General features: G+C 47.3%; 1 protein-coding gene across 2 annotated transcripts in view; it reads left to right on the top strand.

The window, feature by feature from the left end:
* Positions 1-26,847, top strand: part of LOC127009295 (uncharacterized) — an 80,684-nt gene that overhangs the window by 29,954 nt on the left and 23,883 nt on the right. For both annotated transcript variants that reach the window (XM_050882245.1, XM_050882246.1), the window contains exons 2-3: positions 15,000-15,122; positions 20,340-20,499. In XM_050882245.1, the coding sequence (XP_050738202.1) occupies positions 15,000-15,122; positions 20,340-20,499 (283 nt within the window). The remainder of the gene's footprint in view (positions 1-14,999; positions 15,123-20,339; positions 20,500-26,847) is intronic.

The raw sequence follows: 26,847 nt of genomic DNA, 5'->3' as shown, positions 1-26,847 counted from the left end.
ATAACTCTCCTTCTTCCACAAAATCCAAATCCATGTTCGTGCTATTTAAACGCTTCCCTTTATCCATTTAATTTTCACGACTATCCTTCCATTCTCTTCTTTATTTTCTTGCATCCTAAACTTCATTGGACAAAACAAATAGCTCTCCTTCTTCCACAAAATCCAAATCCATGTTCGTGCCATTTAAACGCTTCCCTTTATCCATTTAATTTGCACGACTCTCCTTCCATTCTCTCTTTATTTTCTTGCTTCCTAAAATTCATGGGACAAAACAAATAGCTCTCCTTCTTCCACAAAATCCAAATCCATGTTCGTGCCATTTAAACGCTTCCCTTATCCATTTAATTTTCACGACTCTCCTTCCATTCTCTTTTTTTTCTTGCTTCCTAAAATTCATGGGACAAAAAAAATAGCTCTCCTTCTTCCACAAAATCCAAATCCATGTTCGTGCCATTTAAACGCTTCCCTTTATCCATTTAATTTGCACGACTCTCCTTCTATTCTCTTCTTTTATTTTCTTGCTTCCTGAAATTGATTTGACAAAAAAAAATGCATCTCCCCCTCTGTCTCAAACTCTAAAGCCATGTACTTATACGTTCCAACATCCGCCTTCCTTAACTATTCACTTCACACGAGTCTACTTCAATTTGTCTCTTTTTTTCGTATATATTTGAGTCAACTGAATAAAACTGTTACTCTCTTTCTTCCTCAGACAATAAAATCATGTACCTGTCATTATACCTCTCTTCACAATACAGTTTTCACGACTCTTGCCATTCTCTTCCATTTTCATGCATATCTAAGCTTACAATAGGACTAAAATGTATTCCCCCTGCTTCCTCTTCCCCTAACACATGTGCCAATACAAAACTCCTCCCTTTGCCATTCAATTCTCACGCGCTCACCTTCCTTTTTCTTCCGTATTGCCACACCTTTAAAGTTTCGAAGACAAGAATGTAGTCCTCCTTCCTCCTCCACTTCCCGCCCTCCTCCGCTTCCCTCCTCACCCCCGCCCTGCTCGTCGTGTCGCCCGCCCATTGTTGCTCCGCCAGACACCTCGCGATCGTGGGCCCTTGTTGACTTTATGTGCGCCGCGTGTCAGCGTCGGGTCGCAGACAGGGGCGAATGGGAGTCCGTTCTTGTGCTCGTGTTGTCGCTACCTGGGATTCTTTGCTAATTGGGAGGTTGGAAAGGGATAATCGAGGTGACTTTTTGGAGGTGGAGAGAGGGTAGGAGACACAGATGGAGAGAGAGACATACGGACAACCAGAGATAGAGACCGATAGATAAAGACGGGGAGACAAAGAGACAGTGAGGCATAGGGGGAAACAGAGAGACAGACAGAGGAAGACAGGCAGACACAGACATAACGGAAAACAAGCAGGCAAACAGAAACGGAGACGGATAGACAGACAAAAACAGACAGGGACACAGACATACGGACAAACAAGCAAACAAAGACAAGACAGAGACAGACAGATAAACATAGATAGAAAGACACACGAGGAAGCAAAGAGGTAGACAGAGAGATAGACAGACAATGAGACATAAACAGACAGAAACAAAAGACGGAGACCCCGGAAACAAGACACTAACAAACAGAAGACATATATCCCGACCCTCGTAAACAGCCGGCCAGGTAAGTAAACAGGAAGACAAACAAACAGGACAAACAGTCTAATTAAGAAGATACTCCATCAAGACAAATCATCTCCAAGGCCTCCCTCCCACCTTCCTCCTCTCCTCCTCCTCTTCTTCTTCTTTATCTTCTTATTCGTCTTTTTCTTTTTAATTTTCTATTCTTCTTTTCTTGTTCTTGTTCTTTTTCGTCTTGTCTTCGTCTTCATTTCTTCTTTTTCTTTCATTCTACTTCATTTCTTCTTCTCCTTTCTGTTCTTCTTCCTTTTCTCCTCCCCCTTCTTCTTCTCCTTCTTCCTCTTTTTCTTCTTCTACTTCTCCATCATCATCATCTTCTTTTCCTCTCTCTTCCGTCGCCACTAACTTCATTATTATCGTTTCTTCCACCACCTCCACCTCCACCACCACCACCACCACCTGCTCTTCCTCTTCTCACTTCACTGACGGATAGCGGGAGTTTGTCATTGTGTTTTTTCCTCTACCTATCGCGTCCCTCCCCGTTATTACGCCGTGGTTGCACACTCGGAAGGCGTCTCAGGGCGGAGGCGGCGAGGCGTCGAGTACAATTGGCTCTCTCGGCACAAAGGTTGCTAATGAGTGGAAAGGTACAGGAGGGCGGCAGGTCTCAGGAGGAGGTGGTGAGGGGAGGAGGAGGAGGAGGGGGAGTGGTGGGGGCGGTGTTTGACTGCTTAGGTACCTGTTGATGATGTTGGTGGTGTTGATGTTGATGTTCGTCTTCGCTTGGTTTGTGCTTGGTCTTGTGGTGTGTAGTGGGTGGGAGGGGGGGAGTATTGTGTAGGGGGAAGGATGTTAGTGTGTGTGTTGTTCATTTTTTCATTCACTTTCATTTTTTCATCCATTTTCATTTTTTCATTCATTTTCATTTTTCCATATCATTTTTATTTTCATTTATTTCCCCGCATATTCATTTTTTCATTCATTTCTTAAATTGTGTGGAATTTCAGTAGTAAGTGTGAGAGGGGTGTGGGGTTATGTGTGTGGGGGAAGGGGTTTTGTGTGTAAGGGGGTGTGGGGTTATGTGTGTGGGGGAAAGGGTTTTGTGGGGGGGGAGGGGTTTTATGTGTGTGGGGGGAGGGTTCGTGTGAGAGGTAGGGGGGGATAGATAGGGTTATGTTAGTGTGTGGGGGGGAGGGTTGTGTGAGTGAGGGGGGAGTAGATGGGGCTATGTTAGTGTGTGGGGGGAGGGTTGTGTGAGTGAGAGGGGAGTAGATGGGGCTATGTTAGTGTGTGGGGGGGAGGGTCCGTATGTGAGGGGGGGGGATAGGTGGGGTTATGTTAGTGTGTGGGGGGGAGGGTCCGTGTGTGAGGGGGGAGTAGATGGGGTTATGTTAGTGTGTATGGGGGGGGGGGTACTTAACTTATCTGACGAACTTTCATCTTTCCTTCTTCCCTTCTTCCTCTTCCTCTTCTTCCTCCTCTTCCAGTATTTGTTCCTTATCACCCTTCTTCTTCTTCTCTTCCTTTTACCTTGTTTTCTTTTCCTCTCCTCCGTCTCGTTCTCTTTTCCTCTCCATTTTCTTTAGTTTCTTCTCATCTTTCTTCTCTCATTTCCTCCTTTTTCTTCCTCCTTTTCCTGACTTTCATTTTTTACTTTTTATTTTTTTCTATTTTTTTTTCCTTCTCTTCATAATTCTCTCGTTTCTCTTCACATGCTTTCTTTCCGCTTCCTCTTCCTTTTCTCTCATTCCTCTTATTCTTCCTCCTCTCTCCCTCTTCCTCTTCCTCTTCCTCTTCCTCCTCCTTTCTCCTCTTCTTCTCGGCCTCCTTTTTCCATTCCATTAAACCCGTGTTGACTTTCTATCTTTTTTTAATCACTTCCTCACCTCTTCTCCGTCTTGTTCTTATTCGTCTTTGTTCTTCAGTTCTATTTTTTGGGGGTTCTGTTTTTTTTTTTTTTTTTTAGTTTTTATGTGGGAGGGAGATTCTTGTCTTGCTTCCGCTCTTGTTGTTGTTTTTTGTAATTTTTGTTTTTGTTGTTCCTTTTTTCTAATTTATTCCGTTATTTTTATCATCATTAGCACCGTCTTGTTTTTCTTTATTTATTCTACTTTCTTTCATTCTTTTGTTCTTTGTTTGTCTCTTTCTTTCTTTCTTCTTCTTCTTCATCATCATCATCATCTTCTTCTTCATCATCATTATCATCATCATCATCATCATCATCATCATCTCATGTCACTGCCGTCGCCATTAACAACTTTATTTTCCTCCTCCTCCTCCTCCTCCTCCTTTTCTTGTTCCATTAGATATGTGGGATGTTATTGTGACATGTAGATAAGAGAAAGTACACACACACACACACACACACACACACACACACACACACACACACACACACACACACACACACACATGTACACACACACCTTCCCCTCTCCTCCACCCCTCCACAGACCACTTTTTCTCTCTCTTTCTCTCACATGGAGCAAGGAAGAGGAATAAGCGGCTAAATATAATATAAAATAATGTTGGTGAAAAATTTTGGGGTGTCGTAAAATCCAAAAGGGAGAGAAATATATAGTGATGTTCTGTTAGTGAGGGCGGGACGGAGAGAGAGTGAGGCTGGGGGGAGGGGTGGAGGGGGGAGGGAGAGGAGAGTGTTCGTGGGTGGAGGAAGGATAATCGTGTGTCTTAAGGTCGTTCGTTTTCTCTTTCTCTTCCACGTTGCTCGTATATACTTCAATAGTGCATTTTCTTTTTCTTTTTTTTTTTCTTCTTTTTTCTTTTTCATTTTCATTTTTTGTTTTTTGTCTTTTCGTTTGATTTTTTCTTTTTTCTTGTTTTTTTTTCTTTTTCATGTTCATTTTTTCGTTTTGTTTTTTCGTTTGATTTTTTCTCGTTTTATCGTCGATTTTTCATTATTTTTTCTTTGTTTCATTTGTTTTGTTTTCTATTTTTCATGTTTTCATTCATTTTATTTTATTTTTCATTTTTGTTTTTCGTTTTTTTTTCCATTTATTTTCCTGCATATTCATTTTTTTCATTCATTTTTTCAATTATTTTTTCATTTTTCCTTTCCCTTTTCATTCGATATTTTGTTCATTTTTATTTTTTAATTCATCTTTCAGTCACTTTCATTTTTTCCTTTTTATTTTCATTCAATATTTCGTTCATTTTTATTTTCTCATCATCTTTCCTTCATTTTCTTATATATACTCATTTTTCCACGTTCATAATATATTAAAGCATTATCTCTATTTCACTCTTCTACGATCAGTTTCTCTTTCTTTTTCACACGTTCATAAATATTCTAATGCATTTTCTTTCTCTTTTCAGGTGAGTAGCGAGGAACCGGGACACACCTGCAGCACACGTGAGAGAGAGAGAGAGAGAGAGAGAGAGAGAGAGAGAGACGAGAGACGAGAGACGAGAGACGAGAGAGTTGTAATAATTTGTCGTATATAAATAGCTAATTGATTTAAATATATACTTGCTTGAGTGCATCTGTATAGAACAAAAGAAACTGTCAGTGGTTGTAGTGGTGCATGAGATGGAGGAATTGACGTGGTGGTGGTGGTGGTGGTGGTAGGTGGAAGGTATAGTGGAAAGGGTAAAGTTCCACACAAATATTTCTCGTGAAGGACAGATGATTGTGGTATGCTTATTATGCACTACTAGTCAGTTATAGAAGTGGTGTATTAGGGAGGTGGATTGGCAGTGATAATTGGGATGTGGAAGAAAGTGGAAGCGGGTGGAGAGATTTTCTTCGTGAAGGATGTGGTGGTTGTGGTATAGTATAGTTAAAATGTAGTGCCAGACAGTTATCGAAGTGGTGTATAAAGGTGGTGGGTAGGCATTGCTAGTGGTGGTGGTGGTGGAGGGGGTGGTGGTGGTGGTGGTAAGGAGGGTCGAGACGGGGGAAGCATGCAAGTCTTTTTTTGCTATTGTTTTTGTTGTTCAAAGGTGGCGGAGGTCAAGTCGGATGCTTGTGTTAATGATACAAGTCGGGGCAGGATAGTACTGGTGCAGGAGATGGAGAAATTGATAATGGTGGTGCTGGAGAGGGTGAAGGAGACGCTGAAGTACGCAGTTATTTCCCGAAGGAGGTGGAGCAACAACGAAAGAAAAATAATCTGAAAAAAAAGAAAAAAAGAAAAACAGGAAAGGAAAAGAAATATAATCTGAAAAAAAGAGAAAAAAATAAAAAAAACAGGAAAGGAAAAGAAATATAATCCGAAAAAAAGATAAAATATAAAAACAGGAAAGGAAAAGAAATATAATCTGAAAAAAAGAGAAAAAATAAAAAAAACAGGAAAGGAAAAGAAATATAATCCGAAAAAAAGATAAAATATAAAAACAGAAAGGAAAAGAAAATGAAAGAAAAGAAAATAGATGAAGGAAAATTTAGGTGAAGAGAAGGTGCTGACGAAAACATTACCCTCATTTATGTAGACCCAACTGGAGGGGATTTTAGTATTGGTACATTAAACGGATAACTGAATGGAGGTGTTGGTGATGGTGGTGGTTGTGGAGAGGGTGAAGGAGAGGAAGGTGAACTATGCAAGTGTTTCCTGTAGGAGGTGCTGACGAAGACATTGCACTCGTATATGTATAGACCAAACTTGTGGGAATTATAGTATTGGTACAGGAAATGGAGAGCTAAAGGAGGTATTGGTAGTAGAAGTGGTGGTATTGATAGAAGTGGTAGTGGTGGTGGTGGTAGGAGTGGTGGTAATGTGGTGGAAACTGGATGGGATTTTAGTAGTGGTTCAGGAAATGGAGACTGAATGGAGGTGATGGGTGGTAGTAGTGGTAGTGTTGGTGGTGGTGGTAGGAGTGGTGGTAGTGTATTGGGAACTGGATGAGATTTTAGTATTGATGCAGGAAATGGAAAATGAATGGGCTTTGTGATGTTGGTGGTGTTGATTGAAGTGGTTATGAAGGCAATAGAAGGGGTGGTTGATGTACTCGTAACTGAAGGGGATTTTAGTAGTGGTAGACGAAACTGGAGGACTGAACGGAGGTACTGGTGGTGTTGTTGTTGGTGGTAGTAGTGGTGGTTGTAGTGTACTGGTAAGTGAAGGGGATTTTAGTAGTGGTTCAGAAAATGGAGACTGAACGGATGTATTGGTGGTGGTGTTGTTGGTGGTGGTGCAAGAAGTGGAGATGCTGGGTAAGGTTAAGTATGCAGCTGTTTTTGTGGAGGCGGTGGAGTTGGAGGCGGCGGTGGTCTCGGCATGCTCAAGTTGGTGACAAGAATGAATGGCTGTAAGTGACCTCGCTCAGCGTATCCAAATTAGATCAAGTTGGTGTCGGGGGAGTATCCGGGTGCGCCGCGGCCACGCCCAGCTGACCCCGGGGCCTTGGGAGAGGGAATGTTGTGGGTGGGGGAGAGGAGGAAGGAATGGCAGGGTCGGGGAATAGGGAGGAGTAGGGTCGGGGGTGGGGAGAGAGAAGGTAGAGTTCGGGGGTGGGTATAAGGGTCGGGGCACGTCCACAGACCCCCCCCCCCTCAACACACACACGCCTTCTCTACGCTCTAAGGGGTGCGTGGGGGGAGCAGGGGGGTTAGGGGGGCGTGTGTGACCTTAGGCTGGGCAGAGTTACGCCAGAACACACATACCAGCGGCGGCGGGCCTCTGATGGCGATTCTTGTTGTGTCTGCGTGTGTGTGTGTGTGTGTTATTGGGGGAGGGGGGGAGGTAGCTTGCGTGTATGGTGAGAGGTACACACACACACACACACACACACACACACACACACACACACACACATAGACGCACGCACGATTTGTTTTGGTGCGTAGAGGTGAAGGCGGTCAGCTTGGTCCCCTCCACTGCCGCCCAGACCGCCCACCACTCGCTGCTCCCTGACCTGTCCATCACCGCTTCACCCACACCACACCCACACATCCACACTTTTTCAACCTACCCTCCACCTACTACCATCCACCAAGACCTTCCACACGCACCCCATCCACTTGCCCTTCACATTCCTCCCCGCATCGATACTCCCTACCCACTGTTCTGCCCTCCTGACATTTCACCCACACTCCCCACGACATTTATTATTATTTTTTTTTCATGGTGTTTCTGCTCCCCACACAGAACTAAGAACCTAACACACACACACACACACACACACACACACACACACACACACACACACACACACACACACACACACACACACACACACACACACACACACACCTCTGTACCTCTTAAGCGTTCCACTCGCACCCCTAACGCACGCCATTACGCTTCATTCTGCAGTCTCTCTCACTCCTCCCCAAACCTTACAGTCACATAACACATTTCAAAATTCTCCCCACACACGCACACACTCCGGGCATTCCCTTCTCCCTTCTCCCCCCTATACATGCACCCCACGCCTTGCTCGTACCAATCACCCCCCCCCCCCCCCCCCCCCCCACACACATACACACACGCTTCCGCTACCCACGCCTTCCCCACGCCTTGGTGGTGGGCGTGGCGCGTTTGGCTGTTGAGTCACTCGTGAATAAAATAGTGTAGGAAGAAAGGAGGCCGCGGAGGGAGAGAAGGAGAGGTGGAGGGAGGGAGAGGTGGAAGGGTGGAGCAGGGGTCAGGCGGGGAGAGCTCTTGCCCCCTCACGCCCCCAGCAGGAGACACGCCGAGACACCATGTAACAGGTCTCCGTGTGCCCTGTTATGCTGCTGGGGTAGGTTGGTGGGTGTGTAAGCTGCCCCTACCCCTTGTCCCCCTCCCAATTCCCCCCCCCCCTCCCCCCGGTCCTGATGCTTTAGGTCCCCAGGTCAGCTGAGTCTTGTGCCGCCTGCAAAAGTTTCTCTCATAAGTTCACTTCACTCAGACCTGTTTGTTGTTGTTGTTGATCCACTCTCTCCCTCACTTGCCTCTCCCTCTCCCTCCTTCTCCCTCCTGACTTAAGCCTCTCCCCCCCTCCCTCCACACTCTCCCAGGCCTCTCCTACACTCCTTTTGACCTATTCCTCTCCCTTACCCAGTTATGAAGCTCCACACACTGCGTTACTAGGCCTCTCCCACTCCTCTTTTGACCTATTCCTCTCCCTTACCCAGTTCTGAAGCTCCACACTCTCCCTTACTCTCTCCCTCACTCACTCTCCCTTACTCCTTGCTGACCTAAGACTCCCCATAGTTCTACACTCACTCAGGTCTCCCCCTCACTCTCCCTAAACACTCCTTTCCCTTACTCCATCCTGACCTCTCTCTATACTCTCACCGAATCCTCTCCCTCAAATTCTCCCTCACTCTCCTCTCCCTTACTGCGTCCTGACCTATGCCTCTCCTTTCCTCCACTCTTACCCAGGAATCTCCCTCACTCCTTGACCTATTCGGCTATTCCTCTCCCTCACTCCGCACTAACCTACTCCACTTCCTCCCTCCGCACTCACTCAAGCCTCTCCCTCCCTCACTCTTCCTTGACCTATACCACTCCCTCACTCCGCGCTGACCCATTCCATTCCACCTCGTCTCTATTACTCACTTCATTCCACTGCCTCACCTCGCCCTAACTCTTGAATCGATCCACTCACTCACTCATTCACTCACTCACTCCACCCTCACTCAGTTCTCTCCCTCATTCATTCCTCCCCACTCACCCGGCTCACTCCCTCCCTTACTCACTCACTCACTCCACCCTCACTCAGTTCTCTCCCTCATTCATTCCTCCCCACTCACCCGGCTCACTCCCGCCCTTACTCCCATTTAGCTCCATACATGAATACTTATTGTCAGTAGAAATCTATTGAAAAAGAAGGTATTTTATCCTGACCTTGTGGAACGAACATTATAGATATGTTTTCAGATTGGTCAGATTTGAATATGGATAAAAAAAAAAATATTACCTGGATATTCATAAAACAACGCAATGTCATTCAAGGTCTAGGCATATAATTTTTTTTTACGGAACAGGTGGTAGTGCTTACTTTCAAACAGCATTCATATTTATTTTTTTGCATTACTGACTCGTCTAATAAAATGCCTGTGTGTGTGTGTGTGTGTGTGTGTGTGTGTGTGTGTGTGTGTGTGTGTGTGTGTGTGTGTGTGTGTGTGTGTGTGTGTGTGTGTGTGTAGACGGACCGGACCCTAGATTTTTAGAGTGAACACAGTGTTAGTTTCAAGGGAAAGGGAAAGTGAAGGGGCTCATGCTATAGCTGCGCGTGGCCTCAGTGCTCATCTCCGTCGCATTGACCTTTTGAGTGGAGTGTCAATTGACCGGAACGTAAACCCACAAAAGACGGACAAAGGCATACGGAAAAGTGTGACCTGACCTTAATAGCCACCGCCCCACACCAAGGCCTTGCCCACACCCACCTCACACACTCCCCCTTCACCCATCACCCCACCCACCCACCCTCACCATTCTCCTGCCCTGCACCCAACACCCACTGCAAGCCTCCTCCCCTCACCCACCACCTCCACACCTCCCATCCTTCACCCTCACTAGCCCACACACCCTCACCCCTCATCCACCACCCTGCTTTCCCCTACCGACACCCTCATCCCCCTTCCTCTACCCACCCATATTCACAGTCCTCACCTATCCTCACCTATCCTCACTCATCCATCTCCTACATCACCCATCTACCATATTTTAGCTTTAATCACCCACTAACTCCTTTCTGATCGCACGTCACCCGTCACCTCTCACCCATCACCCCCCTCACACTCTCCCCCATTATCTCCCTCAGCACAACGATTCTATTTTCACTCTCCGTTTCATCATTCCTTCTCCCTCCCTCCCTTTATTCCTGTTTACATCTCCATCCTTGCCATCAACACCTCCTCTTCCTAGGTCATCTCACGTCACCCCAGCATCCCCCTCACCAACATCTCTACAGCATCCCTCTCTACCTCCCCTCAACATTCTTCTCCTGCACCCTCCCTCCCCCTCTCTCTCTCTGCCTCCCCTCAACATTTTTCTCCTGCATCCTCCATCCCCTCCAGCATCCCTTCCTCCCCCTCTCTCTCTACCTCCCCTCAACATTCTTCTGCATTTTCCATCCCCTTCAGCATCCCTCCTTCTCCCTCTCTCTCTACCCCCCCTCATCCTCCCCCTTCCTCCCTTCCTCCCCCCCTCCCCCCGCCCCCTTTGCCCACAGTGCCCCAAATACACTGACGTAATTAATTCTGAAGACATACAATCATGACGCAGCGCTGCCCGTGACCCGCTCACCTGCGCCCCGCTCACCTGCTGCTCGCTTCACCCCCCCTCACCCCACCCCTTCACCCCCCGCCCCCTTTCTCCTCCTCCTCCTCTTTCTCCTCCCTCTCCACCTGCTGCTCGCTTAACTCCTTCAGCTGAACTTCCCCCTTCCCCTCAGCTCCTTTCTCCTCCTCCTTCTCTTCCTCCTCCTCCTCCTCGCCACGCTCTCGAGTTCACCTGAGCTTGCCTGAGCCTACCTACTTCTCCTCCTCCTCCTCCTCCTCCTCCTCCTCCTCCAGCCTCCTTCACTCACGCTCCTCCATTCTTGATCTGCCTCGCTTTTATCTCCCTCGTATTTCTTTTTTCGCTTTTTTTATTTTTTTTCTAGTTTGTTTTGGTGGTGGTTGTGTTGTTGGTGGTCTTTTTGTTATTGTTATTGTTGTTGTTGTTGTTGTTGTTGTTGTTGTTGTTGTTGTTGTTGTTGTTCTTTCTCTTCTGCATATTCTTATCTTATTTTTCCTCGTCCTCTTCCTCCTTCTCCTCACGTTCTTTTACTTCATTTCCATATTCTTCTTTTTCTTCTTCATTTCCTCCTCCTCCTCCTCCTCCTCCTCCTCCTCCTCGTACTCTTCCTCCTCTCCACATTCCTTTCCTCCTCTCCATATTCTTATTTTTCTCCTTCGTCATTTCCTCCTCCTCCTCCTCCTCCTCCTCCTCCTCCTCCTCCTCCTCCTCCTCCTCCTCCTCCTCCTCCTCCTCCTCCTCCTACTCCTCCAGTCCCTCTCCCTCCACTTCCAGTACCCTCCTTCCTCTCCCCAACACTTAACACAACAGACTGACAATCCGTTCACTTTTCCTCCTCCTCCTCCTCCTCCTCCTCCTCCTCCTCCTTCGCTTATTTGTTCACGTTATTCATGTTATTTCTCTCACTCTCGACCTCCTTTTAATTCCTCTTCGTGCATAGTCGTTCGTCGGTAATTGCGCCATGGGAGTCTTCAAAGCGCTTTCTCATCCCTCTAAATGCGTTCCGGCGGTCACAATCCTTCTTCGCAGTCCACGTTTTGTTTGCCTTTTATCTCCTCCTCGAATTGTTGTATGTTCCCTTTTCAGGCCTTCTCGGTAACGCGCTGCTCCCTAACCTTTATTCCTTTTCGCGTATTGCCCTTTGAGTTTAGTTTTCTCCCTCTCTCTCTTTCCTCTTCCTCCGCCTTCTATTCCTACTTCTTCTTCGCCTTCTCCTTCTCCTCCTTTTAGCGTATAATGGCCTTTGATTTTAGTTCTCTTCCTCTCTCTCTTTCCTCTTCCTGCGCCTTCTATACGTATACTCCTACTTGTTCGCCTTCTTCTCCTTTCCCTTCCCCTTCCACTTTTTCTCCTTCCCCTTCCACTTCTCCTCCTCCTCCTCCTCCTCCTCCTCCTCCTACATGTTGCACAAGGAATCAGAGTTACCATCAGCTGTAACTTGAAACATACAAATCATTTTAAGTCTGCCTTTAGAAAAACTAACACTTTGATCGGGTTCATGGCAAGGAATTTCAAATGCAAGACGCCGGAAGTGATATAATCTTTGTATAACTCGTTGGTAAGTCCTCACGTGGAATACGCAGCCTAGTTCTGTTCCCGGATTTATATGGATATGGAATTAGTCGAGAGTGCAACGACGCGCTTTGAAAATTATACCAATGTTGAGGGAGGGCGCAGCCTCTATACGTTGGGGAAAAAAAGACGGCTACGAAGGGATTTGATACAGGTCTTTCAAGTGGCTGAACAGTCGATCCCTCCAAGTTTTTCTTATCTCCAGTCTGACCCAAGAACTAGAAATTACGGTCAAACAATTCAACTCAGACGATGCAGTACAGATATTGCAGCTTTCTCTCCGGAACAGTCATTCGCCGCTGGAACAACCTTAACATAGAACATAAGAACGTAGGAGTCTGCAAGAGGCCGATAGGCGTGTACAAGGCAGCTCCTTTGAACCTAAGCTCCCGTGTATCTAACCCGTGTATCTACCTTCCTGCAGGAGATTGCGAAAACGATCAGTTCTTTTAAAAATCGTACTGACCGTTACTCTGCTGCGTCAGGAATGAATAGAACGTTCCTACACGAAAGTACCGTAAGCGTTCTGTAGGTCACTAAAGAACATGATATGATTAAAGCACTGGAGCGGGCAGCCTCGTGGAATGTAATGTCACCTGCTCCTCCGTGTTTCCGTGTTTCCCCGCTGCGTCTCATTGCCGTCCCTTAGGAGTTCTACCAATTAAATTCAAAGTAGTTGAGGCGGAACGTCGAGGTGTTGATGCGGGGGCCGAGGCTGGGGAGGCAGGGAAGGGCGGGCGGCCACCTGCTCCCCCCCTCCCCCCCACCCCCAACCGCCCCCGCCCGCCCGCCACCCGACCCATGCCCCGCCACGCCGCATAACCCCAGCACGCCGCGCCACGCCCCTCCCTCCCCCCCGGCTGACCTTGACCCCCTTCCTGTCACAATCCACAATTTAGCCCCTCGCCCGTCCCTTTCCCTCCCTACACACCTGTCCACCCGCCGCCTCCCGCTCCCATTCCTCCTCCTGCGGCGTCATTACAGCGAACTCATGCCCGCCCGGAGATGAAGTGACGCTCTTTGTTGTAATACGGAGAAGAAGAAGAAGAAGAAGAAGAAGAAGAAGAAGAAGAAGAAGAAGAAGAAGAAGAAGTAATTGTTGATGATGATAATGAAAAATATGAAGAGGAAGAAGAAAAATAATAAGAAAAAAAGAAGAATAGGAATGGAACAGAGAAGAAATAGGGAGGATAAATGTAAAGAATGACCATAAGAGAATAAAGTAAACGAAGAAAAACGAAATGGAAGAGGAAAGGAAAAAATCAACAAGGGAAAAAAGAGAATAAATATAAAAGAATGACCATAAGGAAACAAAGTAAACAAAGAGAGAAAACAAAAAACGAATGGAGGAGAAATAGACAAGAAGGGGAAGAAATAGTATGATAGGAAAATGTGGAAATAAAAAAAGAAAAAAAATAACCTGTGAAAATAAAGTACAAGAAGAATAACGAATCGAAGAAGAAAGAGAAGAAATAGAATAGACAAGAATGGGAAAAATAGTATGATAGGAAAATGTAGAAATGAAAAGAGAAAAAAAATAACCTGTGAAAATAAAAGAAAAAGAAAAACGAATACAAGAAGAAAGAGAAGAAATAGAATAGACAAGAATAGGAAAAATATTATAATGGGAAAATGTAGAAAAGTGTGTGTGTGTGTGTGTGTGTGTGTGTGTGTGTGTGTGTGTGTGGAGAGAGGAAGTGATGCTGTTGTGCGAATCGTGTATGTTTGTTTGTTTGTTGTGTTATATATATTCTTTCTTTCTTATTCCCATGTTTTCGTTTTTTTTTTCTTTTCCTTTCCTTTATTTTCTTTCTTTTCTGTTTTTTCTCTTTCTTTTTCCTGTTATATTCTTCAGTTTTATTTCCTCTTATTTTGTTTCTGTATTCTCTCTTTTTTTTTATTCTGTCGCTTTTCTTCTTTCTTTACATAGAGAGAGAGAGAGAGAGAGAGAGAGAGAGAGAGAGAGAGAGTTTGTGCTGACCTACCCCAGCCTTTCCTTCCCCCATTGCTGACCTTACTTTCCTTCCTTCTCCCAATGTTGACCTCTCTTTCTATCCTTCCCCCCAATAGTGACGTCCCTATCTCCTTCCTTCCCCAATGCTGACCTTTCCCTCTTCTTCCCTTCCCAATGCTTTCCTCAATGTTTCCTTCCCTTCCCCAATGCTGCCCCCCCCCCCTTCTTCTCCCCTTCCCAATGTTTTCCTGAATGTTTCCTTCCTTCCCCAATGTTGACCTCCCCCTCTCCTTCCCTTCCCAATGTTTTCCTCAATGTTTCCTTCCCTTCCCCAATGCTGACCCCCTCTCCTTCCTTCCCCCAATGCTAACCTCCCTCTTTCCTTCCCTTCCTTTCCCTCCCCACACTCTCTCTCCTTCCCTCCTACAATTCTGACCTCAGTGTTTCCTTCCCTCCCTCATCTCTGACTTACCACCCTCCTTCCTTCCCCCAATGCTGACCTACCTATCCTACCTACCTGCTGACCTCTCTCTCTCCTTCTCCCCCCCTCAAGAGAACGGGGTGCTGACTAACCTTTCTCCTCCTTTCCCCAATGTTGACCTGAGTGTTCCCTTCCCTTACCCTCTGCTGACCATTTTCTTTCCTTCCTCAGTGCTGACCTCCCTCTCTCCCCCCTCCCCCCTCAGAGAACGGGGTGCTGAGCTTCGAGAACCCCAACTACACCCTGGCCGGCGGCGCTGACCCCCGGCTCGACGACGCCCTCAACAGAAACAGTGACGATACGTTGGATGGTGGTCTGGCCGCCCTCGGTGAGTGTGGCGCGAGGGTGTGATGGGGATGTGGAAAGGAGAGATGTTCATAAGAGTGCTTGGTGTGGCGTAGGGGTGAGGTGGTGGTGTGTGTGTGGAGGGTGTGTGGCGCTGAGAGATGTTTATAGTGTCTTTGTGGTGTGGTATGAGGATGTTTGAAGGTCCTGTGTCGGATGTGGCACTGGGAGATGTTCATAGAGTGTGCTTGTGATGTGGTATGAGGATGTTTGAAGGTCGTATGTCGGGTGTGGCGCTGGGAGATGTCCGTAGAGTGTTGTGGTGTGATTTGGCTTTTTATTTTTTTATTTACATCAAAGGAGACGGCTCAAGGGGAACAAAAAGAGTGCCAAAAAAAATAAAAAAGCCCGCTACTCGCCGCTCCCATAAAAGAGAAAAATTTGGAGTTCTTACGTTGGGTTTGATGTTGACAAATGATCATAGAGTATTTGTGGGAATGTTTAAGGATGTTTGGAAGCCCTTCGTTGTCTGTGGCGCTGGGAGATGTTTATATACAGTGTGCTGGTGATGTTTGATGTTGACAGATGATCATAGAGTGTTTGTGGGAATGTTTAAGGATGTTTGGAAGCCCTACGTTGTCTGTGGCGCTGGGAGATGTTTATATACAGTGTGCTGGTGATGTGGTATGATGATGTTTAAGGGTTCTTGGACGCTTTCGGCTCTGACGGTAACCATTTCTCAAGACCACGAAGAAGATTAGTCGGGTTTTCATAAATGGTTTTCTTACATTCACGATGCAGAAGCCTTGTCAAACTATCACTAGGACCATAAAACTAGCCATGGAGATACGCCCACAACCTCTACGAAAGCCTTATCAAATGTAGGTGTGTGTAAGCCCTGAAATGTTTGAATGTGCCTGAAGGTCGATCTTACGTTAGCAGTGGCCTTCAGAGATATCCACAGTGTGTTTATGGTGGCGTATGAAGGTGTTGGGAGACCTTACGTTGGGTGTGGCGTTGAAATGTGTCCGTAGAGCTATTGAGGTGTGGTATGAGAGAGTTGGAAGGTCTTGCGCTAGATATGACGTTGAGAGATGTTCGTGAAGTGTGCTTGCGGTGATGTGTCCGGAAGTTTGAGTGCTCTATAGGTTGCGTGGCGGTGGTGTGACGGTGGTGTGACGGAGTGAAGCGTAAACTGAAGTGTAAAGAGAAGTTAGAGTGTAAAGTGATTGTGGTATGTTGAGATGTCTTTGAAGCGTGACATGATGTTTTGGGGATGTATAGAAGGAGCAAGTGTGGTGTGTTTTGATATATTGTGGAGAGCTGCGTGGATACGAGGTGTTAGGATGTGTGTTTATAGCCTGCTGGAAGGGTATGGTGGACTGGACTGCTGTGGTGGTCTGTTTAGGTGTTTGTTTATATAGAGAGAAGATGTGGAGAAGTGTTCGGTGTGGTAGGGATGTTTTATTTTTATTTTTTACAAGTCGACACAAGAAAAACAAAAAGAGTGTAACAAAAAAAAAAGCCCGCTACTTGCCGCTCCCACACAGAAGATAGTATAGAGTATAGCCAAAAGAGAGATCAATTCGGGAGTGTTTGTGTCTTACTGTAATGGTATGCATGTTATTGTTAGTGTTTCGTGAAGTAACTCTTGCATGTGGATTATTGCATTAGTATTGTATGTGTGATTATTCCATTAGTATTGCGGGGTATTCTGGAGCAAGGCAGATGTATAAGTTATGGTGTTGCGTGGCTTACAATGATTGAGTTCCTGCAGGGTTATGTCAGGGTGTTGTGTGCGTGGGCCCGGGGAGACACATACATGAGTTGGGTTATCAAGGCGGAGGAATTGCTTGAGGAATATTGCATGATCAGGTGTTGCAAAGCGAGTAAGTAGGTGAGTAGGTGGGTGTGTTTGCGAGTCTTGCACACTTAGATTCGTCAAGGAGTGGATGTTATGCCTCCAGTGACGTGAGAAATGTGTGTACGTGTATGTGTGTGTAGGTGAGTGTGTTTGCGAGTCTTGCACACTTAAATTCGTCAAGGAGTGGATGTTACGCCTCCAGTGACGTGAGAAATGTGTGTACGTGTGTGTGGGGTGAACTGTGCCAGAAAAGTACATCCCACCGGCGGTATTGAAAGTTGTGGTGTATGAATAAGTAGTGTGGCAGGAAAATAGAATATAAGTGTAGAGCGTTGCTGGAAAATGAGCCGCGGAAGAATGGGGGAGTTGCAAAATTAATTAATGAGGTTTGCAAGGTGAAAGCAAGTGTCAGCGGGACGTAGGTATTGTTGAGGGCTGAGTGAATGCTGTGTTGTGGTGTTGTGTTATGCTTTGTGAAGGGAGGGAGAGGGTGGGGGTGTGACGCTATTGTAGGCTAAGACCTGAATGCGACACGTGCGAAGAATGGAGGTATGTATAGGGATGATGTATGGGAATGACTTGCAACAGAATGAAGTTTTTTTATGTAGAGAGATGAAGAGAGGAACTTGTAATAGATGAAAGTTTATGTAGAGAGATGAAGAATGCGGTGATAAGGACACAATTGTAGGCTGACAGGATCTGAATGCGCCACGTGCGAAGAATGGAGGTTATGTATAGTGATGATGTATGGGAATTACTTACGACGGGACGAAGGTTTATGTAGAGAGATGAAGAGAGTAACTTGTAACATGATGAAAGTTTATGTAGAGATGAAGAATGCGGTGATCGGGGGACACTATCGTAGGCTGACAAGATCTGAATGCGACACGTGCGAAGAAGGTTATGTAGTGATGATGTATGGGAATGACTTGCAACAGGACGAAGGTTTATGTAGAGAGATGAAGAGAGGAACTTGTAACATGATGAAAGTTTATGTAGAGATGAAGAATGCGGTGATAAGGACACAATTGTAGGCTGACAAGATCTGAATGCGACACGTGCGAAGAAGGTTATGTAGTGATGATGTATTAGAATGACTTGCAACAGGATGAAGTTTTTTTATTATGTAGTGATGAAGAATGAGACAAACTTGCTACAATGAGACCGCAAAAAAAATACGTAACTGGAGGTAACACGTACGTTGGATGAAGGGAGTTATGTTAGAAGTTATGTTATGAGTTATGTTATGTTAGTTAAGTTAGAAGTAGAGTTATGAAGACTGAGAATAATTAGGATGTTGTGTCACGAATTCACGATATTGTATTATTTATTCTTTAATGACGAAAGTAAAATACCAAATGTGAGGTTGAGATTCTCCGAGTGATGAAGACGACGAAGCGAAGCGATGACTGAACGATTTATGGCCCTTGTGAGTGAGTGATCGCATGAGTGAATAACTTGAAAGAAACTAGTCATTGAGTTACCAAAAAAAAAGGAGTGGAGGATTGACTGAGTGAGTGCAAAGAGCAAATAAGTGAATGAGCGAATGAGTGAGTGACTTATCGAAGAATAGGTGAGTGAGTGGTTAAGAAATTGAATGAGAGAGGAAGTGAAACATTGTACGCAGAATAACGACTCTTGCAGACTCCTACGTTCTTATGTTCTTATGTTCTTATGAGTGCAAAGACCAAGTAGACTATATTTTTTTATAGCAACCAAGCAATCGAGTTATTAAAGGGCCGAATATGCTTCCTGGCGAGTGGTTAGACAAGGGAGTGAGATAGGAAATGAAAGGTTATACACAGAGCAATGATTGTTTGAGTTAGTGAGTGAACAAGTGCAAAGAGCAAATAGGGGAGCGAGCAAACGAGTTAAGGTAGGACTGAATGAGCAAGGTAATTGAGTGGTTAAGAAAAAGAGTGAGAAGGAAAGTGAAAGATGATACAAAAAGCAGTGATTGTTAACTTAGTGAGTAAACAAGTGCAAAGGGCAGATAGGGAAGCGAGCAAAGGAGTTATGGAAGGACTGAATGAGCATGTGAGTGATTAAGAAAAATAGTGAGAAAGGAAGTGAAAGATGATACAAAAAGAAGTGATTGTTAACTTAGTGAGTGAACAAGTGTAAAGAGCAGATAGGGGAGAGAGCAAAGGAGTTATGGAAGGCCTGAATGAGCAATATTGAGCATGTGAGTGAGTGATTAAGAAAAATAGTGAGAAAGGAAGTGAAAGATGATACAAAAAGCAGTGATGGTTAACGTAGTGAGTGAACGAGATACTAGACTAAAATAACTTAGTGAGTCAATGAGTAAAAGGAGAGTAAGAGAGGGAGGGAACAAAGAAAGTGGGAAAGTAAGAGTGGTTTAATATGTGCGTCGTGGCTATATAGTAATTATGGAAATGAGGAAAGTGAGTCAAAAGTAGGCGAGCCGGTTCGAACCCCAGTGCCGGCCCGTGATGTCAGGAAGGGCAACATCCGGTCTGAAAACCCCGATCCACAACCTGAATAAAACTGCGATTCTTTTATATGAACATGAGTAAAAGCTGTCACGAAGAAAGAAAAGAACAAGAACAAGGAGAAGGAGAGGAGTAAGGCGAGGGTAGCAGACTATCGTACTATATGGATGCTTGTAGTAGAGTGCGCGAGTGAACGAGTTGGCAGATGAAGTAGGCCTATGTACCGTAGTGTAAGAAGATACTGGAATGGGAAGAAAGAGGCCAAAGAAAGGTGTGAGAAGACAGAAGAAAGGAAGTAAGGGAAGAAGAGAGGAAGAAAGGAAAAGGTAAAGTATGAAACGGGGAATCTATACAAATGAACCCTAAGTGGAGAAATATGTGTTTGAGAGTTAGTTAAGAAAGCCTGCCACTCCTCTTGACTTAGGCCTACTTTTCTTTCTCTTCTTCCTCCTCTTCCTCTGCACAGCTATTCCTCATGTTAATAGTATATGTTTATTGCTGTTTTGTTAAGGTTGTGTGTGCGTGTGAGTGTGAATGAGCGTGTCATTTACTGTTTGGTGGAGGTCGTGTACGTGCGTGCGTGTGAGTGTAAGTGAACGTATCCTGCTGTTTTGTCATGGTCGTATGTGAGTGTGCGTGTGAAGGTGAGTGAACATATCCTGCTGTTTTATTGTTGCGGTGTGTGTGCGTGTGAGTGTGAGTGATCGTGTCCTGCCGTTCTAGACTCGCTGCAAACGTGGTCTGAAGTCCTACGTGAAAGTGAGTAAGAGTGATCGTGTCCTGCCGCATTCTAGACTCGCTGTAAACGTGCTCTGAGGTCTTACGTGAAAGTGAATGAGAGTGATCATGTTCCGCCGTTTTAGACTCGCTATATACGTGTCCATCTATTTTCTTGAGGTCCTACGTGAATGTGAGTGTGAATGATCGTCTCCTGCCGTTCCAGATTCGCTGTACTCTGAGCTGGACCACGTGTGCAGCTTGAACCGCACCGCCAGCGTGAGGAACCGTCGACATTATGCGCAGCTGGACGTGGGCTCCATGGGGGTCGACGTAGCGAGCGGCCCTGTGACCAACTTGGACCAGGCCGACCACCAGAACAACAGGTACAGGTGTGGCGAGCGTGTGTGCGTGAGAGAGAGAGAGAGAGAGAGAGAGAGAGAGGGAGAGGGAGAGGGAGAGGGAGGAAGAGATTAATCAGAAATGCAGGCCACACGAACTTTGCCGTCCATTCTATTCCAGCTTGTATCCTCCGCAGCTGACCGTTCTGGATGCCCTAGTTGCCTTTCCCAAGAGAGAGAGAGAGAGAGAGAGAGAGAGAGAGAGAGAGAGAGTAAGCACATAGAAGGTAGAGCAAGGGGCAGACAGGCAGAAAGTTATACAGAGAGAGAGAGAGAGAGAGAGAGAGAGAGAGAGAGAGAGAGAGAGAGAGGACGTAGCAGTGCCCTGAAACGCGAGATGATTACACTGCACAGATCAAGGTCATGCTCTGGAACACGCAGGGGGTGGGGGCCAGGGGGGCGTGGCCGGGCATCAGTGGGCATGGGGTAGAAGGCAACGGGGTGGGGAGACAGGTGGAAAGGGGAGAACGCGGGGTGAGGGGAGGATGGGAGGTGGGGTGCAGGGGTGGCATGGGCGTGGGTGGGGAAGGAAAAGGAAGCGGAGGGGGGGATGTAGGTGGAGGAGGAGGAGGAGGAGGAGGAGGTGAGTGCGGGAGGTGGGTGAGGGCTGGAAAGGAAAGGGTCTCAAGCGATCTCAAGTCTACTGATGAAGGTGCATGGGTGGAGATGAAGGTGGGGGTGGGAAGGGGCGGAGGTGCTGGTCGGTCCATGCATAAGGCTTGGAGAGGGTGGATGTGGGCGTGTGAGGATGAGCCAAGAAGGCGTGTGGGAGGCGGGGGATGGGGGAGTGGAAGGGAGAGGTGTAGCTTTGTTGTTGATGCTAAGAATGGTAAGGATGATAGGAGAGGGGAGGAGGGAGGAGGAACATGGAGAGAAGAGGATGAGGAAGATTGCAAAGGGAGAGAAGAGGAGAAAATGATGAGAGAAGTGATGTGGAAAGGGAGAGGAAGAGAGGAGAGTGTGGAGAGAAAGAGAGGAGAGGGAAGGAGTCTTATGGAGAAAAAGGAAAGGAGAAAAGGAAGAGAGGAAAGAGAAGTAGCATAGTGCTGAAAGGAGGGAAAGAGGAAGAGAAGAGAAAGAAGAGGGGAGAAGAGAAGAGAAAGAAAAGGGGAGAAGAGAAGAGAAAGAGAAAAAGAAAGGGAGAAGAGAAGACAAAGAAGAGGGGAAGAGAAGAGAAAGAAGAGGGGAAGAGAAGAGAAAGAAGAGGGGAGGAGTTGTTTGGAGAGAAGGGAAGGAGGAAGAGAAGGGAGGGAAAACAAGGAAAACTGTGTCGAGAAGGAGGAGAAAGATGAAAGGGAGAGTAACATGGAGTGGAGGAGGAGGAGGAGGAGGAGGAGGAGGAGGAGACTGCAAGAAAGAAAAAAAGGGATAGTAAATAAGTGGAGGAAAAGAGAATGAGGAGGAGGAAGAGTGTGTGGAGGAAAGTAAGAGGTGCGTGATGTGGAGAGAAGGAGGGAAAAGTGTACGAGAGGTGGAGGAGGAAGGAGGGGTGGAGAGAAAAAAAGATAGAGGAAGGTGGAGGTGGAGGCTGCGAGGGGAAACAATGAGAGAGAGAGAGAGAGAGAGAGAAATGGGAGGGGAGGGGTGGAGGCCTTGTCTTGGGAAGTAAAACATATAAGAAGACGCAAAATAAATGTTTGACCTGACGTGGAGAATAACAAGGAAGGAAAAAGTGTGAGAGAAAACTCGACGAGGCGGAGGACGGGAGGGCGGGGCTGGAGGAGGAGGAGGGGGAGGAGGAGGAGGAGGAGGAGGAGGAGGAAGGACGGCAGGAGAGAAGGGGTGGAGGCATGGAGGAAAGTGGTCAGGGGGTAGGAAAATAAAACGGAGGAAAAGAGGAGGGAATGGAGAGAGAGAGAGAGAGAGAGAGAGATAACAAGCGAAACGGGAGGGAAAGAGAGAGAGGAATGGAGGAAAAAGGAATATAAAAAAAATAAAAGAAAAAGAAGAAAAAAAAAATAAAGAAGAAAATAATGAAGGAAAAAGGGAGAGGGAGTGAAGAGAGAACAAAAAAAGCAGCGAGACGGGAGGGAGGTCAGCTGAAAGGGGGGGGGGGGTAGACGAGAGGGCAGCGAACAGGTCATGCACAGGTCAGGTCACTTGAGATCTTGTTGTGTAATTGGGTGAGTCAGTGGAGGCGTGATGTCCTGAGGCCGCGGGAGGTCAGGTCACGCCCTCACCATCTGGCGGGCGGTGGGCGTGTCCTCGTCTAGCTGGGGTGGGGCGGGAGGTGGGTGGAGGGGCAAGGCAGAGGCAGGCGCTGTGGAATGAAGGAACTGAGTGGCTGAAGGACTTTTCTCTTAATTGTGTTTGGATGGAGCTTGTGAGGAAGGTCAGGGTGGGGTGAGGAAAGATTGGTTGACAGGAGGAAGGGTGGGGTGAGGAAAGATTGGTTGACAGGGGGAAGGGTGGGAGGGGAATACTGTTGGCAGGGTAGGTTTGGGAAGGGAAAGAGGAAGGAAAAGAGAAAAATATACGTTATGTAGACGACCAAGAAATGAATGAAGGACAGGGTAAGTAAGGAAGGGTTGGTTGACAGGGGGAAGGGTGGGGGGGTCTTCTCGGCAGGGTAAGTTTTGGAAGGGAAAGAGAAAGGAAAAGAGAGAAAAAATATACGGTATGTAGGCGACCAGCAAGCGAGTGAAGGATATGTGAACGACAGGGTAAGTAAGGAAGGGTTGGATGACAGGGGAAGGGGTGTGGGGTCTTCTTGGTAGGGTAGCTTTGGAAGGGAAAGAGGAAGGAAAATGGGGAAAAATATACGGTATGTTGACGACCAAGAAATTAATGGAGAATATGTGAACGACAGGGTAAGTAAGGAAGGGTTGGTTGACAGGGGGGAGGGTGGGGGTCTTCTTGGCAAGGTAGGTTAGGAAGGGAGAGAAAAATATACGTTATGTAGGCGACCAAAAAATGAATGAAGGATATGTGAACGAGAGGGTAAGTAAGGAAGGGTTGGTTGACAGGGGGAAGGGGTGGAGTCTTGTTGGCAGGGAAGACAGAAGGGAGGAAGGAAGAGAAAAGTACACGGTATGGTAGAAATAACCAAGAGCTGAATGCAGGTTTGGTCGACAGCGGGGAAGACGAGGAAGGTTGGGAGTCTTGTTGGCAGGGAAGGTTTAGAAAGGGCAGTAACATGGATGGAAGGGAGAGAAAGATATATAATAAGGTAGAAAAGACCAAGAACTAAATGCAGAGTAAGAAAAGTAACATGAAGTGGAGGAGGAGGAAGAAAAAGAGGAGACTGCAAGAAAGAAAAAAAGGGAAAACGAATAGTAAATAAATGAAGTGGAGGAAAAGAGAATGAGGAGGAGGTTGAAGAGTGTGTGGAGGAAAGTAAGAGGCGCGAGATGTGGAGATAAGGAAGGAAAAAATAACAAACAGGGTAGCTAGTAATGTATAAACAGGAATGAATCAAATATCAGACACAAGAAGAGACAACAGTTTAAGACAGGGTAGAAATGACCAAGAAAACAGTTGAAGGCAGGGTATAAGAAAACAACATAGAGGGTAGCAAGTAAAATATAAACAGGGCGGAGCGAAGTTGAGCGTAGTTAGGAGGGCAGGGCAGAGTATGTTAAGTTACGAAAGGCCTCAGCAGCTAGGGTGAAGGAGGAGGGTGAGGGTGGGGTGAGGGTGGAGTGGGCAGACAGAGGCAAAGTGCGGGCGGCAGAGAGAGAAAGAGGGTGGAGGAGGCTGGTGCGAGGTGTGGGCGGCAGGGTGGGTTGAGGTGGGGCGTGGCAAGGGCAGGGCGAATCACACCTGCCCACTGTCCTTGTACTTGTCCGTTACTGGGAAATGTCACGTTGGTATTACTGGGTAGGGAGAGGGAGGGGGGGGGAAGGGGTGTGACGCAGCAGTTAATGGGCAAAGGGCACGTGTCTGGCACTCTCTCTCTCTCTCTCTCTCTCTCTCTCTCTCTCTCTCTCTCTTCTAATTTTAGCGTTTCCTTCGTTTTTTTTTACGTTTTGTCACTCCGTTTCTCTCTTTCTCTCCCATTTCTTATTATTGTTATTGTTTTCTCTAATTTTTGCTCCTTTTCCCTCTCTCTCTCTCTCTCTCTCTCTCTCTCTCTCTCTCTCTCTCTCTCTCTCTCTCTCTCTCTCCTTTGTTCCTTGGCTGTATAATTGCTTTCCTGCGATGCCTTGCCGCCTGATCGTATATTCTCTCTCCCGCCCATCCTGAATTACACTCCCATTACGCCATCCTCCTCCTCCCCCTCCTCCTTGCGACCCCTCCTTCTTCCCTCTTCCTACTGTTCCTTCTTCCTCTTTGCATCTCCTCTCTCTCCTCTCCTTTCCTTCTGCGTCTTCTTTCCTCCTTCTCCTCCTTCCCATATTTACTTCCTTCTGTGTTATTGTTTGCATCTTCTTTCTTTCTTCCTCCTCCTCCTCCTCCTCCTCCTCCTCCTCCTCCTCCTCCTCCTCTTCCTCCTCCTCCTGTTCCTTCTTCCTACTCCTTGTTCTTTTCATTATCGTTTGGCCTTTCCTCTGTATCTCCTTTCCTCCTCCTCCTCCTCCTCCTCCTACTCCTCTTTCCCTACTCTGGTCTTCCATCATTCTTGTGTGCCTTTCCTCCTGCTCCTCCTCCTCCTCCTCTTCCTTGCTTTCCTCTTCCACTATTATTGTTTCCCCTTCTCCTTCCACCTCCGTTCCTCCACCCACCCACCCTTCCTCCCTCTTCACACTCTTCTTTCTTTCCCACACCATCGTTTTCCTTTCCTTCTGTTCCACCCCTCCACCCCCTTCCTTTGCCTTCCCTTTCCACTTCACTTTTTCCTTCCTTTCCCTCTGCGTCATCCTTCCCTCCTCCTCCTCCTCTTCCTACACTCGTCCATCTTCACCGCCTGCCTTCCCTTCTACGCGCGCCCTTCCCTTATGCCACCCTCCCTTCCCATCCCCCACTTCGCCGCTGCTCTTCCCTCCCCATCCCACCGCTGCCCTTCCCTCCCCATCCCTTCGCTGCCCTTCTCTCTCGTCTTCAGCCGCTGCCCTTCTCTCCCGTCTTCAGCCGCTGCCCTGCCCCCCTTCCACGCTTCTACCGCCCCCCTTGTAGCCCTTCACCCTCACCCCCCAGCCTTCGCCGCCGTCCAGGAGGGTGTGGCGGCGTCCGTGCTGCGCCCCGTCTGACCCCAGGATCCTGCAGGCCTTTTTTTGGCGCGTGTCGGTGTTGGTGGCGGCCGAGGGCGTGGCTGGGCGTTAAGGGGCCATCGGCGTGCCCAAGGTCGCGCGCACACATACACACACACACACACACACACACACACACACACACACACGTAGACGTAGGATCCCAGGGTGCCTCAGGGAAGTGTCTTGTCCCCCGGGGGTCAGAGGGTGAAGGACTGCCACATAATTGTCTCACAGCGTTGCCCGGGCAGGTGTGTGTATCGGGGCGCCGCGGGGGCCTTGAACGGCAGCGGGGCAGGGCGGGTCGGGGCGGGGCTGGGTCGGTGGGGCTATCTGGCGCCGCTTTTGCCATTACAGATCTGTGTGTGTGTGTGTGTGTGTGTGTGTGTGTGTGTGTGTGTCAAGTGAAGGTCAGCCGTATGTGTGTGTGTGTGTGTGTGTGTGTGTGTGTGTGTGTGTGTGTGTGTGTGTGTGTGTGTGTGTGTGTGTGTGTGTGTGTCGCTATAAGGTCAGCGGCGTGTGTCATGTTTGTGTACAGAAGGGGGGAGGAGGGGGAAAGGAGGGGGAGGGGTTGGCCGGCAGCAGGAAATACAGTGCAGATTGGATGGGGAAGAGGGGAAGGGGTGGAGGAGGTGGAAGGGGGGGCACTTGACCTCGGTGTAGTTAGCATATGGGGGGGAGGGGGAGAGAAAGAGGGGGGACATTAGTCATTACACAGGGTACATACATACATACATGCCCCTTCATTCCCTTCCCTTCTTCACCCCCTTCTTCTTCCTCCCCACCTCTCTTCTTCTTCCTCCCCCTCTCACTTATTCTTCTTTTTCCCCACCCCCCTCTTCTTTTCCCCCCTTTCCTTATTCTCTTTCCTCGCTCCCCTTCTTTTTCCTTCCCCCTTTTTCTTCGTCCTCACCTCCTTTTTCTCTTCCTCTCCCCCTTTCTTTTTCCTCCCCGCCCCTCCATTTTCATCCTCCTCGCCCCTTCTTCCTCCCTGTCCCCTTTTTCTTCCCTTCCTTTCCCCTTTCCCTTCCTTCTATCCCTTTCTTCTTCCTCCCTGCCTTCCTTCTATCCCTTTCTTCTTCCTCCCCGCCCGCCCCTTCCTCTCCCTCCCCGCTCCCCTCTTCTTCCTCCCCTTCTTCTCCCCTCAGGTTAGGACAGGGCGTGACCCTCTCCTCTACCCTCTCCTCTGCCTAATTGCCTATTT

This window comes from Eriocheir sinensis, chromosome 40, assembly GCF_024679095.1.
Source record: "Eriocheir sinensis breed Jianghai 21 chromosome 40, ASM2467909v1, whole genome shotgun sequence".
NCBI classification, from domain to species: Eukaryota; Metazoa; Arthropoda; class Malacostraca; order Decapoda; family Varunidae; genus Eriocheir; species Eriocheir sinensis.
This window is presented reverse-complemented; position numbering and strand designations above follow the sequence as displayed.